The following is a 14620-nucleotide window of genomic DNA, read 5'->3' on the forward strand; positions in this document are numbered from 1 at the left end:
ATCATAAGGCTGATGTTGCCTTCGGTGAAAATGAGTTTGACACACATGGATAAGAAGATGTAGACCACTGCTGGAATCACCAGAAGACATTGGTGACTTGATAGCAAAGCATAGTATTGTACTGTAAATTGTAGGCACTACACTTTCACACATGTTAGGAACAGAAGACCCCCCCCCCCCAAAGTGGAAAAACCACAAATACAAAAGATCCTTTTTAAATCTGGGAGTATATTTATTTAGGAATTTTTAGGTCCTCCAGCATGATTCTATCATCAGCTTTGGAAGTTACGCTAGAGGAGCCAGAAATTCGTAGAGAAGTGTTTGTTCCCTCTGTTAATTCCTAGGTCCCCCAGTATAACTCTATGGTCATTTTCCAACACTCAAAATTGACTAGCAGTTCCTTGAGAGAATATATTAATCAAATCCATGAATAGTCAAATCTGCAAAAGTTAAACCCTCAACTGTGGAAAACCAAATGTATGTAGACTCCCACACTCCAGATTTATAATACATGAGATTTCTTTGTTAAACCTTTCATCTAATTTTGGTTCTTATGGTTTGATTTTGCTGGTAGAACTCTGTCACTAAAATCACTTAAACCATGAGCACTTCAAGTCATGATTCATCATATGACCAAAATCTTAAATAAATGTTCAGAGTGGGATTTCAGCATTTGAATTTTGGAAATTTTACTTTCCAAATATTTTATGTTTTAATATAAGGTGTATAGTTTGAATTTAAATGTTTTATTTCAAACTGGCAATTAAAAAACCATGATCATGATGATGAACATACTTAATACAGCTTCCATAAGGATTTAAATTTTGGAAATCTAGATAGTTAATGAACAGCTTGGTTTCTGTTATACATTATAGTAGCAAAGAAAGAGATATCACAGGGCTAGAACACAGAAAGCACAAGTTGAGTTCTCCTTGTAAGTGGAGAAATCCAAGCTATTTTAGCTGGAAGACAGAGTTCCCAGATGTTTCTGGTGCAGTAGCACCCTCTAGTGTCCTGCTTCTCAACTAGATTGTATCCCTAACTCTTGTCATTATTTAGGAATCTGGTGTTTTGTCCTCTCAAGAGTGTGTGAATTCACAGATTTATGAGTGTTGTTACTACCAATGCCTTTAATCTTCTGATAGATATGAATGCCGTGTGTAATAGAGAACTTATATTTGTCTATTAGAAACCCACATAATTTGACAATGAGAGCATGGGACTCATTCTCAATATGCAGTCCCTCTCATTGCTTTTCTCTCAAGCTGTATATCCAGTCTTAATAATATAAATGTGAATTGTGGTTGCATAATTGTAGCAGACATTTTATCTCAGTAGGCCTTGTTTTCTCTTATTTATGAGCAGCTCCTTTCATTTTTTTTAAAGATGCTGAACATTATTTTGGTCTGGAATTCAAGAAGCATCTGTTTGTGTGTGTACACACACACACACATATATATATACATACATACATACACACAGAGAGAGAGAGAGAAAATATATGCGAGATCAATGATTCCCATGTTTCCTAAGCACACAGCCATGAGCAGCAGGGCATCCTATATGCTCTGGATGTAAAGGGATATTGTATCCTATATACCTAGTTAGGGCCACATAATTAGATATTGGAGTCTCAAATCACACACCTATTTCATTATGTTGTTTTTCTGGCAGCCATCCCAGATGGATTTGAAATTGAGTCACAGCCTTCAGAAGAGCTCATTGAAGGACAAGACTTGAGGCTAAGTTGCAATGCGGATAACTATACCTATGACAACCTGCAGTGGTACCGGCTCAACCTCTCCACACTCCACGATGAAGAGGGCAATCCAATGGTTTTGGACTGCAAGAACGTCCACCATTATGCAACTAAAATGCAAGGAGAATTGCACTTCAAACCCAGCTCCAATTATGCTGCATTGACACTCACCATCCCAAGTATTTCTCTTGAGGATGAAGGAGATTATGTGTGTGAAGTGCAAAACAGAGAGAACAATGAGAAACACTGTCACAAAAGATACATCTCCGTGCATGGTAAGGGAACTGGAATGAAAATGTCAAGGCTCATAAATAGGGCTTTGTAATGATGAAAGCTGTATAGAAAGGAAAATGTTTGACTGAATCAAAATAGTGTAGGGAATTCTAACTACTCAGATTTATCCTGGAAGATACTCTATGGACTACAAAATGATCTTGTTTGTAAATAACAGGTCTCTTCCAAATTAGTTAAATATGTTGTAAGTTGCAGTATTTGTTTTCAAATATCCAAATAAAAATAATCTTCTTTTCCCAGACTATGATATGTTTGGCAATTCCTAGTACCAGCTGCAACATTTTATCTCACTTTCAAGAGAGTTTGTTTTAATTCCAGCACATCCTCTATGTTGTTGTTGTTTTCTTTTAAATTAGTGTTACAGTACTATATGACATCAGCAAAGTGGCATTTTTCTACTAAAATTCTATGACTCTGAAGCAAAACAGTAAAATCCTGGGAAGAAAAAACTTTTCCTTCAAATCATAGGACTATCACAGCAAACAATGCTCTGAATAAAAACCAAAAAAGTTTAAAAGAGCCCTTTAGTGTAGATAATAAAGTGTTACAAACAATACCCAGAAAACCTAGGCCCCTTCTACACTGTCCTTATATCCCAGGTTCTGATCTCAGGTTATCTGCTTTGAACTGGATTATAGGAGTCTCCACTGCCAAATAATCTGGGATAAGCAGATAATCTGGGATCAGACCCTGAGATATAAGGACAGTGTAGAGGGGGCCCTAGAGAGCTATATTATAAGAACTCACACATCTTTAAATCAATCTGGAAAAACCCACAGTTTTCATGACCGGAATCACTGGGTTGTGTTAAGAAACACCAATGTGCACAATTTTAATTGGAAGAAATAATGTTAGTGCTAGGTCTCAAAACTGGAGGAGCAGAAAAAGTAATGGCTCCAATAAGAAATGCAGTGATTATTATTATTATTAAATGGGTTTTAAACATTTCTGAAGTTAACTTCAATTTTGAACATTAGAGTCAGAAGTAATGAAGCTCATAGGTATCCTGAACTGACTGTCAGGTTCCAGTGGTAGCAAAAGGGCTCTTGTTAAATTTTTGAATAATATTGCTTGCAAATGAAATGTCATGGGCCATAACAGTATACTCTTATTTGCAAAGCTCATATTTTGGGACAAATATATTACTTGTAGATTTTTAGGGGCCAAGGGAAAGGGAACATTCCTGCCCATTCATCTTTACCATCATCTCTAACAGCTCTTCTATTTAATCTCAAGATAATAGTTTGAAATTAGGTTACAAGGATCTTGGGATTAAACAGAAAACTCTAACAAGTCTTCTATTTAGTTAACTCTAACTAAAGATTATGTTGGTTGTGTGAGAGAGCTGGGTATTGCCACCTCATGCCTCCTGTCTTCTGAAGTGTGAATGTTTCCTGCTAAGCTTAACTATTGTGTGAAATAGCACCAACATAAACTGTGGTTAAAATTAATTCACTGAAGCTGGTTCCTAAGTGTTTGTCCATAGCTTAACTCTTGGAGAATGTTATGTCTCCTCCACCCTTCAGAGCATGAACTGAGATGTCAAAAACATTTTAAAAACCCCAACTTTTTGTGTACATACAGCTATCCCTTGGTTTCCGCTATGGTTTGGGTCCAAGACTTTCCACAGACACCCAAATCCATGGATGCTCCAGTCCCATTATATACAATGCCACAGTAAAATGGCACCCCTTACATAAAATGATAAACAGTTCAAACAAATGCCAGAGATAACTTGTGGATCTGTGAAATAGTGGGAGTTTACAACAGCTTTCACATCAGCATAGTTTATGGCAAAATTTAAAGGTTTGCTTTTTAAATTGTCTTTTTCAGTTATTTTTGAGTTGTGGTTGGTTGAATCCATGGGTGCAGAACCTATGGATATGGAGGACCAACAATACTGGACGCCACACAAATCTTTCTAGAGAAGAAGACTGACACTTTCTTCTGTTATAGTTGGATCTCATGACAGTTACACAGCTTTTACATATTTTGTTTATTGTTTAAAAGGAAATTATGATCAAAATCGCCCTTCTCCTTCCAGAGTGTTTCTTGTCCACTTTCCATCCAAATTATTTTTGTGTGCTTGACTTTTATTACCTTAATGTTACTCCTCTAGCTCTGGAAATTCCCAGGTTGAAGCAAAACCTGTCAAACATCTTGGTGAACGTCAGTGATTCCATAGAGATGCGCTGCAGAGTGGATGGCACACACATCCCAAATATCAACTGGTATAAGGATGAGAAGCTGGTAGAAGAGGTCTCAGGTAGGGTGGACTGGAGGCTTTGGTTTGGGGCATAGAGATTTGAAAGTTAGGGTTCATGTTTTGTTTTTAAGTCATTGTTTATGTGGCATTCGGTTCAATCGTTTTCTATTTATGGTATCGAAATTAGTACAGTGATGTAACTAATGCAGGTAGAAGGTTGAGCTTATGCAAAACAGTTCAGACTACAGATCTCCACTCAGCCATGTAACGCTTTGGAAGAGTTTGGATCAGTGTCTATTACAGCCTATCTTACGTCAAAGAATTGTTGTGATGATGAAATGTGGGGAGGATGGTAATAAATCAATGACCATACCTTGTGTTAGATGCAGATATACAGATTTACAAGAAATAAATCAGATCTATCTATAATTAATGCAAAGGAACCAAGTGATTGGAAAAGTGCACATTAATGTAAAGTTTATTGAGATAGTTCCCAATGAGGGAAGGAACACTAATGTGTATTTTTTCATATCTCTGCCTTTCAGAAAATACTTGCAGGATGTCTAGCTTTTATTAATAATAATTCAGATATGGACATATTGGTAAACATTCCCAAAAAAAGCTGTGAATTAAGATGATCTGTAAAAATTACCATGTGGTAAATTAGAAGCCATTTTCTAATTTTCTAACCGCCACCTGGAATTGGTGTCACCTTTCTGCTTCAGTTCTCTTTACGGATTTAATATTTTCCATATGAGTTGTGTCTTTTTGTGATGTATTTGGGTGATACTGTTTCATAAGCATTACCGTTGGAAGATAAACCATATCTCCATGAATGTGCCCAAGGACCTTTGTAGTTGTGGTGACTGATGGTCAAAAGAACCAATACCATTTTTGATCATCCTGGTCTAATTTCAGTCCAGGCTTCTGCTATCTAGAAAGACCTTTAATGTCCGACCAAAGTATGAGAATCCAAGCCCTGCCTAGGCACCGCTTGGTCTCACCTGAAAGCCCTTGCCCTTCTGCCTATTTTCAGGGATTGACCTGGCAGATTCCAATCAGAGGCTGAGTATCCAGAGGGTGAGAGAAGAGGACGCTGGGCTTTACCTGTGTAGTGTCTGCAATGCCAAGGGTTGTGTGAATTCCTCCGCCAGTGTTTCTGTAGAAGGTACTATTATTAACTTCAACTCCCTAAGGAAATGTGTTTTGAAAGAAAGCCTAAGGCAAAGAAAGCAAGAATCTAACTGAAAGGCCCTTTGCCATGCTGAAATAACTTCATCATCTCACATTCAAACCACAAAAATAATCCTCCCCAATCTTGGCCCAACCTGAACTAAATCAAGAATATTTCCAATAGAGTTTTTACTCCTCTTGATGTGGTTTTGCTATGTGCACATTTCAAGCTTTTTTTTCTTTCTGTTGCTTATCCTGCCATTGTTCTTCCTGACCTCCATAGGTTCAGATGACAGGACCAATGTGGAGATTGTGATCTTGATTGGGACAGGTGTCATTGCCATCTTCTTCTGGATTCTCTTGATCCTCATCTTCTGTAACATTAAGAGAGTAAGTAACCCCAGATGTTAGGAGGAGCTTGTTATATATACATAGCTATTGTTTTACATGCATAACTAATTACATGCAAAACTAGTTGTTTCTATAGAATTCCTTTTTGCAATAACCGAGGCATAACTCAAACAAAAAGTAAACTGTCAGATGGTTGCATTAATCCTCCAATGCAAAGTGATGGTCAAGAGTTTCTGACAATGATTCCACAGGATGACCAATGACAACTTCTATGTTCCTACTCAATAGGTTTGGTTTTTTTCTTTGAGTCAAAAAGGCTGGTTCTCATCAGAACAAAAAAAAAACAGCCCTGGCTTTGACAACCACCTCTGAACACAGCTGGCATTGCAGTGGAAGGAAAATCAATAGGGCTGCCCATTTCTAGCTAAACAGATTCCTTTTGTCATTTTCCCAAAACAACAAAGCACATATTGTTAATTTCCTCTGTTTTAAGAGATGAACTGGGGATATTGCACAACCAAAGAACAAAACTCTTGGCTTGTAAATGTCTTTGGCAAGGACTAATGTGTGGACAAGTGGAAAAATTCAATGTGTCCTAGTGTTTTTTTAAAAAACAAACCAATTTCAAAGGAATATGGTATTAAAGCTGAAGTATCCTTGCCCCCAATGCATTGCCCTTTTTCATTGCCCCCTTTACTCTGACAAGCAAAAATTCGAGACTTGGGAGAAAATGCAAATTAATAGATTTCATTCCACAATGACAAGTATCTACAAACTTTCCCTTCCTTTCCCTGCAGCCCGCTCATGCTGATATCAAGACTGGCTATCTTTCCATTATCATGGACCCAGGTGAAGTTCCTTTGGAAGAACAATGTGAATACCTGCCCTATGACTCCAGCAAATGGGAATTTCCACGAGAGCGACTTCGACTAGGTACATTTTGACATGTTCTTTGTTGATGAGTAAGGAATAGGTATAACTATTCTCAGTTGTTATTGCCTATAAGAACAGACCATGTGGGTCTGTCAAAAAGAGAAGTAGATGATAGACTGAATTGTAATGAAATGACTGTCTTCTTCCTTTGTATGCCAAGGGGAGCAACAAATGGCATCTCTGTTCATTTAGCCACTTCCTTCCCTTGCTTTGTCACCACTGGGCTTGTTATATTTCCTGTCCCTTTCTATGAAAGCACCACCACCTGAAGTTGGTGAAAGAGCCATGCTTTCCTCTTCCTTTTTCCCACACCATTTCTTCTTTTTTGTCCCTAGTTTCCTGTTTTGCTTTGGCCCCATTCAAGTTACTATTTTATGTGCTCTTTGAGTAGTCCCCTCACTTGCACCTTGAGTGATAAGTTTTGCTGTGATTCCTTCCTTCTCCAATTTCATTTTCTTTTTCAGGTAAAGTCCTGGGCCATGGGGCTTTTGGGAAAGTGATGGAAGCCTCTGCTTTTGGAATTAATAAGAGCAACAGTTGTGAGACAGTGGCAGTTAAAATGCTCAAAGGTAGGCAACATAAATTGCAAGGTAAATATAAACATCAGCATTAAAATACAATGAGACCAAGAGTTTTAATCCCAGTTCAGCTTTGGAAACCCACTGAGTGACTTGGGTAGGATCCCCTGGTGGCACAGTGAATTAAACCCTTGCGCAGGCAGGACTGCTGACCAAAATGTTGGTGGTTCGAATCTGGGGAGCAAGGTGAGCTCCCATCTGTCAGCTCCAGCTTCCCTTGCAGGGACATGAGACAAACCTCCCACAGGATAGTAAAACATCCAGGTGTCCCCTGGGCAACATCCTTACAGACGGCCAATTCTCTCACACCAAAGCAACTTGAAGTTTCTCATGTTGTTCCTGACATGAAACCTTGGGCAAATAAAACTCTTTCATCCACTAAGGAGAACAAACTACCCCTGAGCAAATCTTGCCAAGAAAATCATATGATAGCATTGCCTCATAAGACAGAAACTACTAGAAAGCACAAAGAAATGATTCGTTGCCTGTTTCGTGACATCCATATGGTTAAGAGTAATCACTGAACCAGATTCTTCTGATTTAAATAGCTCCTTCACCAGCTCCTGGATACCCACTTGTGATTATAAGAGGAGAAGCCAAAAAACTCACCGACTTTCATGGAAGTGACTAATGATCAGCTATAGATTTTTCTTAATGCTTGATTTCTGGGCCATTAACTCTGTTCATTCTGTCACTAACAATAACTAGAGAATGTCCCATTCCACCCTCCTCAGCTGTTGACTGTTGGTAGCGCAGTGGGGGAATGTACCATCTCATAGCTGACTAATCAGTTTGTAGCAGATTAATTAATATAAATACTATGGCATATCAGTGTGGGTAATTTTTGGCATTGCTCCTTGAATATAATGTTTCATTAAATAACACACAACTGAATCAGATCCAGATGGGAAAGAATCAAGCCCAATGACATCTAGACAACTGATTTGTACTAGAATTTCACAGTGAGTGAGGACAGATTGGTATTTACCAGCCTGTAACTTATTGTGGTGTGCATCAGAGGCCTACTCATATTACATATGTAATTCTAGCACTTTGCAGCCGTGGTTCCATCTTATTGAACCTCACTGAACCATCAGAGTTGTCTGGCTGACAATTGGAAATGCTCATTCCTAAACTGGAAGTCACAGCTTTCCACAAGAGATAATTATGGCAGTAAAAGTGGCCTCAATGCACCATGATGGGATAGTGTGAATGTGCTCTAATAGGTAAGCAAAAGGCTTGGTCAAAACAATTTCATTATTCACCTGCTCTCAAAGACGTGTGGGAGGTTCCCCCACTACTTGGCAAGATAGTACTGACAACTGCATAGGTATATCAACTGGTACTTGATTCCATGGCAAGTTGTTACTAGGCAGATGGTAACCTGTATTCATATAGCAATTTTCTTCATTTCTTTTATTGGGTTTCTTGGAGGCTGTAGTCAAAGAAAGCAGGTAGCCAAAGAGGTCTTAGCTGTGGTATCATTCCAAAGCCCTGCCTTACAGCCCTGTTGTCTCAAATGTTATTTAATATGCTCCTAAACCATTAATATGGTCACAAACACAGATTCTTTAAGCAATCAAAACTAAGATTTTTTTCACAGAAAGGACAGAGTATCTTTAATTAATATTCTGCCAATTATCTTTGTTTGCATATTAACCACTTTTTATTATCTTTGTTTGCATATTAACCACTCTTTTTAGATTAAGTCTACTTCCTTAGATGCATTAAGGAGGTAAACTAAAGGTACATCTGTGCAGTGGAATTAATGCAGTTTGACACCACTTTAACTGCCATGGCAAGGAACCCCTGGTGGTGCAATGGGTTAAACCCTTGTGCTGGCAGGACTGAAGACCAACAGGTTGGAGGTTCAAATCCGGGGAAAGAGAGGGTGAGTTCCCTCTGTCAGCTCCAGCTCTCCATGTGGAGACATGAGAGAAGCCTCCCACAAGGATGGTAAAACATCAAAGCATCTGGGCATCCCCTGGACAACGTCCTTTCAGACGGCCAATTCTCCCACACCAGAAGCAACTTGCAGTTTCTCAAGTCGCTCCTCACATGAAAAAAATTGCCATGGCTCAATGCTGAGGAATCATGGGAGTTATAGTTTGATGATGTACTAGTACTCTTTGGCAGATAAAGCTAAAGGCCTTAGAAGCTGCAACTCTCATAATTCCATAGCACTGGGACATGGCAGTTAAAAGTGCTATCACGCCGCATTAATTCTACAGTGTAGATGCACTCTGAATCTATGGAAGCTGATATCACCAACTTCATTCCCTCATTTGTCGCTAAGGTACTACAAGATCCTTTTGCATACAGCTATTCTCCAAACTATCCAGAATTCTGCCCTCAAGGAAAATGTAAGAAAGAGAAAAGCAGCTGAGTGCTTGTCCTCAGAGCTTCTGAATGGGCAAAGGGAATGGGAGTCCCAGGAAGGGAAAAACCTATCTGTACTGACACAAAGCAGTGCCAGGGAAGGCAAGGAACAAAGGAGAGAGATCTTAATATTTTGCTCAACATACAAAAATACTTAAGGCTTACTTGTCTTTTAGAAACACTGATTAATGCTTGAGCCCTAATCAGAGTGCTGCAACACTGAAAAACTGGGAGGATCTCATTTTATAGCATCTAAAATTAATAACACATTCCCCTAATCAATGTTAAATTTTAAATTGCAGCATTTAAAACTCTATTTATTACAATTCACTGTTGGAATTCTTCTAAAATTAGCACCAGCATCAATTAGGGTAGAGAGAATAGAGGGAAATATATTTTCCCCTGGTTATTTCAAAGGGTTTAGAGTTTAATAGGGTCATTTAAAATGAAATCCGAGACCTGAACAGTGTTTGTAATGGAAATCTACATCTAAAAACAATCTTGGCCAAATACCAGAAAGCCAAGGTGAAAACACAGTCATTCCACTGAAATTAGCAATTTTTGCTACTTACCATCATCAATAAGGCATAGCTTACATTTGCACTAGAATGAACCCTATTATGTTAGGCTGTAATAAATTTGCCATGGAGGCACAAAGATCTGGATTAAACTGGAGCTGTTTGATATCTCTTTAAACTAGATTGATATGTTCTTGAGCTTTGAAATAACAGCTAAACATATATTTATTCATTTGCTGCAATATATTTACTACAGCTTTCAGTTGAGCAATAAAATCTAGAGCTTTGGAATAGCATATCATCTTATGAATGTGTAGCTAACATAATATTGTATTGTTGTTTAAAAATTGTTTTCAGAGGGAGCGACTGCAAGTGAGCACAAGGCACTCATGTCAGAACTGAAGATCCTCATCCACATTGGAAACCATCTGAATGTAGTGAACCTGTTAGGTGCCTGCACCAAACCTAATGGTAAATATTGCTGATTAACCTAGATGGCAAATGAGAGATTTGAAAAATATTAGAAGAGCTATTATTTTCTCATTCACTCTTCATGCCTGCGTCATATATCATCCCAGGGCATTTTTGATAGTATGTATGAGGAGTGTACAGTATGGAAGTCAAGCCAACACAAAGCTGCCCACTCTTTGTTAATATATTTCTTAGTATCTTGATAAGAATACGTTTTCTTTCTTTTTCAGGTCCACTTATGGTTATTGTTGAATTTTGTAAATATGGAAATCTTTCCAACTATCTGAGGACTAAACGGGAAGGATTTAGTCCTTACAGGGTATGTGAATTACAATAATTCAAGTACCATTTTTATTGAATATCTTAAATGCTGTAATCATTTTGCAGTGAATAAAAGATGCTGAATAAGGAAAATTATAACTCCCAGTTAAAGTTGAATGAAAAGGGAAGGAGCAATCTACTATCCCTTTAAGACCAAGACTAAATCCATGCCTATAAAATAATTTGTCTGTACATGGATCCCAGTCCTCTTTGAAAACACAACATTCCTCTGGTTTCACAGTGAAGGAACTTTGGAAATGAATAATAATAATAATAACAACAACAACAACAACAACAACAACAACAAAAACTTCGACTTGTGATTTTGTGATTAAAAAAATCCAGCATATATATCTCGTTTTCTGTGTCCTACTGTGTTTTTGTGTCAGTATAATAATAATAAAATTTATTTATATTTGGCCCTATCTCCCCTGGGGGACTCAGGGTGGATTCCAACAAACAAAAAGGCAAACATTTAATGACAATAAGTACAAATATAATAACCCAGAATACCCCATATAAAAGACATCTTAAAGTATAGCTTAAATAAAATGTAATCTATCAAAAATTATAACTAACATAAAACATCAACATAAAAAATTACTATAAAGTTTCTAAGATATTTTTGCAATGTGTATTCTGTGTCCAAATCAGGACAAGAGTGGAATCAGGGGTAGGGTGAGACAGACTGGGGAATAATTACCTTGATATCCTTGTCCAGCAAGTGAGCTGTCACCATTTTTTTACATTCAGAGTTTGTATGTAGATAACCACATATTAATTTATTCAAGGGTCTGACATTCTGTGTTCACTGGGTGTATATGTTGCATGTTATTAAACTCAACAGAAATTTAATCCCACACTTTATTAAAAACGTCTTAGATCAGGTCGTACTTCTAAACCCATTTACATTCAGTATATGTATGGCTTACACATGTATATACCACTTACAAAGACATGAAACTACAACAGGATTCATGTAATTATTTTCTGTACATAAAATGCTGTTTTCTGTGCAAAACAACCATATGTAAATTTTGCACAGAAAATGTTCAAGACTGAAAAGATTCTAGCCAGTCCAGGATTCTTTTCCTCTGGGATGCTCAACAATTGAAAGGTGTGCTTTTTAATGTTTTTTTTGAATATTTGTGGATTTTTCCCCAACTCCTACAGAAGAAACAGGCCAACACTATGGCTGGTGTCACTATTTTTCTCCTAGGAGTTTAGCAATTGCCCATTCCAACTACCATCAGGTCTGGATGTAGCACATGTTTAAATGTCAGTTTGCTGGGGAACAACAGAGCACAGAGGCTGCTCATTTCACATCAGCTGGTTTGCTCCTGTGGGGAGCAGGATGCTGAAATAGGTGGGCATTTGTTGAATATCCCTCTTATATTCACCATATGTCTTAGAGTTCTGTGGTAGATGAGGTACAAATACATGGATTCATCACTGAATTTCCTCTTGCAAAATGTGGCTTATAGTTCTGGTTCACTGAACCTAAAGCACAACATCTCATGGTAACCTTTATGGTTTGGCCTGCTTCCTAGGAAAAATCTCCAAGATTGCGAATCCAGGTTCGTTCCATTGTGGAATCAGTAAGAGCAGACAGGCGAAGTCGATCTGGTACCAGTGACAGCACAATCCTTAACAGACTCCTAATGAACAAGAGCCAAGCATCAGTACCACCGCCACCTCCTCTCATGCAAGAAGGTAGCTATCCAGTTCTTCCCTTTAGTTTTCAGAAGGAAAGTGCCTTCCAGAGAATATGAACATAAAGTTATTGAGATCTTTTTTAATAAGTGCTTTCTACTCATAAGTGTGGTCCATGTTTAAATCAATAATGTTCTCTTTCATTCCAGAACTAGAAGTGGGAAGAAGTTCAAGTAACCAAGAAAGAATGCAAGGTTGAGGGCCCTTCCAAACAGGCCCTGTATCACAGGATCTGATCCGAGTTTTTCTTCTTTAAAGTGGATTATATGAGTCTGCACTTCCAGATAATCTGAGATAAACAGAAAATCTGGAATCAGATCCTGGGATATAGGGCCTATCTGGAAGGGCTCTGAGAGGACTAAATTTTGTTTCTCAGCACTATTAGCCAGAACAAAAAGTGAAAGAGAACACAAAAGCTTGTGCTGTATTTACTGAGAGTTGCATCCTACTTCCCAAGTCTTGAACACCAGTTCTGGGACTTCAACTTCAGCAGACCATCTCAAATGATCATATATTGTGTACATCATGGGTGCTTTCTTGCTTTGCTTTAAATTAAATTTTGTGAGCTGGAATTTTTATTAAGGGGTATGACTAATAAAACTGGTTCCCTGGGCATGAAGCTAATATTCAAAAAGTCATGGGATCTGAAGAGCTTGGAAATGTTGCTTTTGGAATGTTGCACCCAGAGCAAGAAATTCTTAAGGCGTTATATTCCTTAATAGTTACTTTTCCAAGGTACAGTATCATACAATGGACTGTATAGTACAACACCTTAAAGAGCAGCATTTAAAAAAAATTATCTAATCTAGGTGCTGAGTAACAAATAGAAGTAGAAAGGTACAAAACATATATGTATCAGTGCTCATTAAAAAATGAAGTAGACTTAAGTCTATGAAAGCTTGCGCTACCAACTTCCTTCTCTTAGTCTCAAAGTTGCTACAAGATCCCTTTGTATACTATCGAGTTATGGTGAGCCCATGAATGTAATAGGATTTTCTTAGACAAGGAATACTCAGTACTGGTGTGCCAGTTCCTTTTTCTGAAATGAAGCCTGCAGCACCAGGCATACATCATACTGATTTTTTCACCAGGAAACAGATGCATAACTCCCCACAGGCACGTTCCAATCTCAATCTTGGTGTCCTGCTATATATATCACATCTGTCTCACATTAATTTAACAACTCTTGACCAATGTCAAGCACCACTTTTCAGTTTGTGCAAAAGCAATATCTACTGCAGGGAGACTTGGTAACCTATAAAGACTCGGGTTGTACTCTGGTTTCTCTTTAGAGTGTATAAATCTTTCACTTTTTGCTTATATAGTTTCAGGTTGTGCTTACAGAAACACAAATAATAAATAGTAGACAATTATAGTCCAACGCAAAGACCATTGAGATCTCTTGAATTTAGCATATTTAACTGTGCCCTGGATTATGTCTAGTTTCCCCACTACTCTCTTTACATAGCCAGTAAATCTTCATGGAACATCCTCAAGAAAAGGGAAACCATTTCCATATGAAAGTCACATTTTTTCTGTTACAAACTTTAAGAATATAACCTTATACTTGCATGTTTGTACAGTGGATGATTTGTGGCAGAGCCCTCTGACAATGGAAGATCTGATCTGCTACAGCTTCCAGGTGGCCCGTGGTATGGAGTTTCTTGCTTCCAGAAAGGTGACTTACTTCATTGATATATCCTGACATGCATTTTTTGAGGGTTAAAATTGGGAGGACACGATGTAGGTACATAAAATTCTTCATGGTGTGGAGAAGGCAAATATGAAAAAGGTGGAACTAAAGAGCATTCTATCAAATTAGATGACCGCATCACAGTCTACGAACCCACACGATCACTCCGGTCATCAGGAGAGGCCCTGCTCGTGATCCCACCCGCGTCACAGGCGCGTTTGGTGGGGACGC

At 38.1% G+C, this 14620-nt stretch overlaps 1 protein-coding gene across 2 annotated transcripts in view; it reads left to right on the plus strand.

Annotated features, from left to right (window-relative positions):
• Nucleotides 1-14620, plus strand: part of FLT4 (fms related receptor tyrosine kinase 4) — a 110882-nt gene that overhangs the window by 80371 nt on the left and 15891 nt on the right. For both annotated transcript variants that reach the window (XM_060765416.2, XM_060765417.2), the window contains exons 13-22: nucleotides 1675-2034; nucleotides 4173-4319; nucleotides 5296-5427; nucleotides 5716-5822; nucleotides 6581-6716; nucleotides 7181-7285; nucleotides 10549-10662; nucleotides 10893-10981; nucleotides 12534-12696; nucleotides 14280-14374. In XM_060765416.2, the coding sequence (XP_060621399.2) occupies nucleotides 1675-2034; nucleotides 4173-4319; nucleotides 5296-5427; nucleotides 5716-5822; nucleotides 6581-6716; nucleotides 7181-7285; nucleotides 10549-10662; nucleotides 10893-10981; nucleotides 12534-12696; nucleotides 14280-14374 (1448 nt within the window). The remainder of the gene's footprint in view (nucleotides 1-1674; nucleotides 2035-4172; nucleotides 4320-5295; nucleotides 5428-5715; nucleotides 5823-6580; nucleotides 6717-7180; nucleotides 7286-10548; nucleotides 10663-10892; nucleotides 10982-12533; nucleotides 12697-14279; nucleotides 14375-14620) is intronic.

The sequence above is a fragment of the Anolis sagrei genome, chromosome 2 (genome assembly GCF_037176765.1).
Source record: "Anolis sagrei isolate rAnoSag1 chromosome 2, rAnoSag1.mat, whole genome shotgun sequence".
In the NCBI taxonomy this organism is placed as follows: Eukaryota; Metazoa; Chordata; class Lepidosauria; order Squamata; family Dactyloidae; genus Anolis; species Anolis sagrei.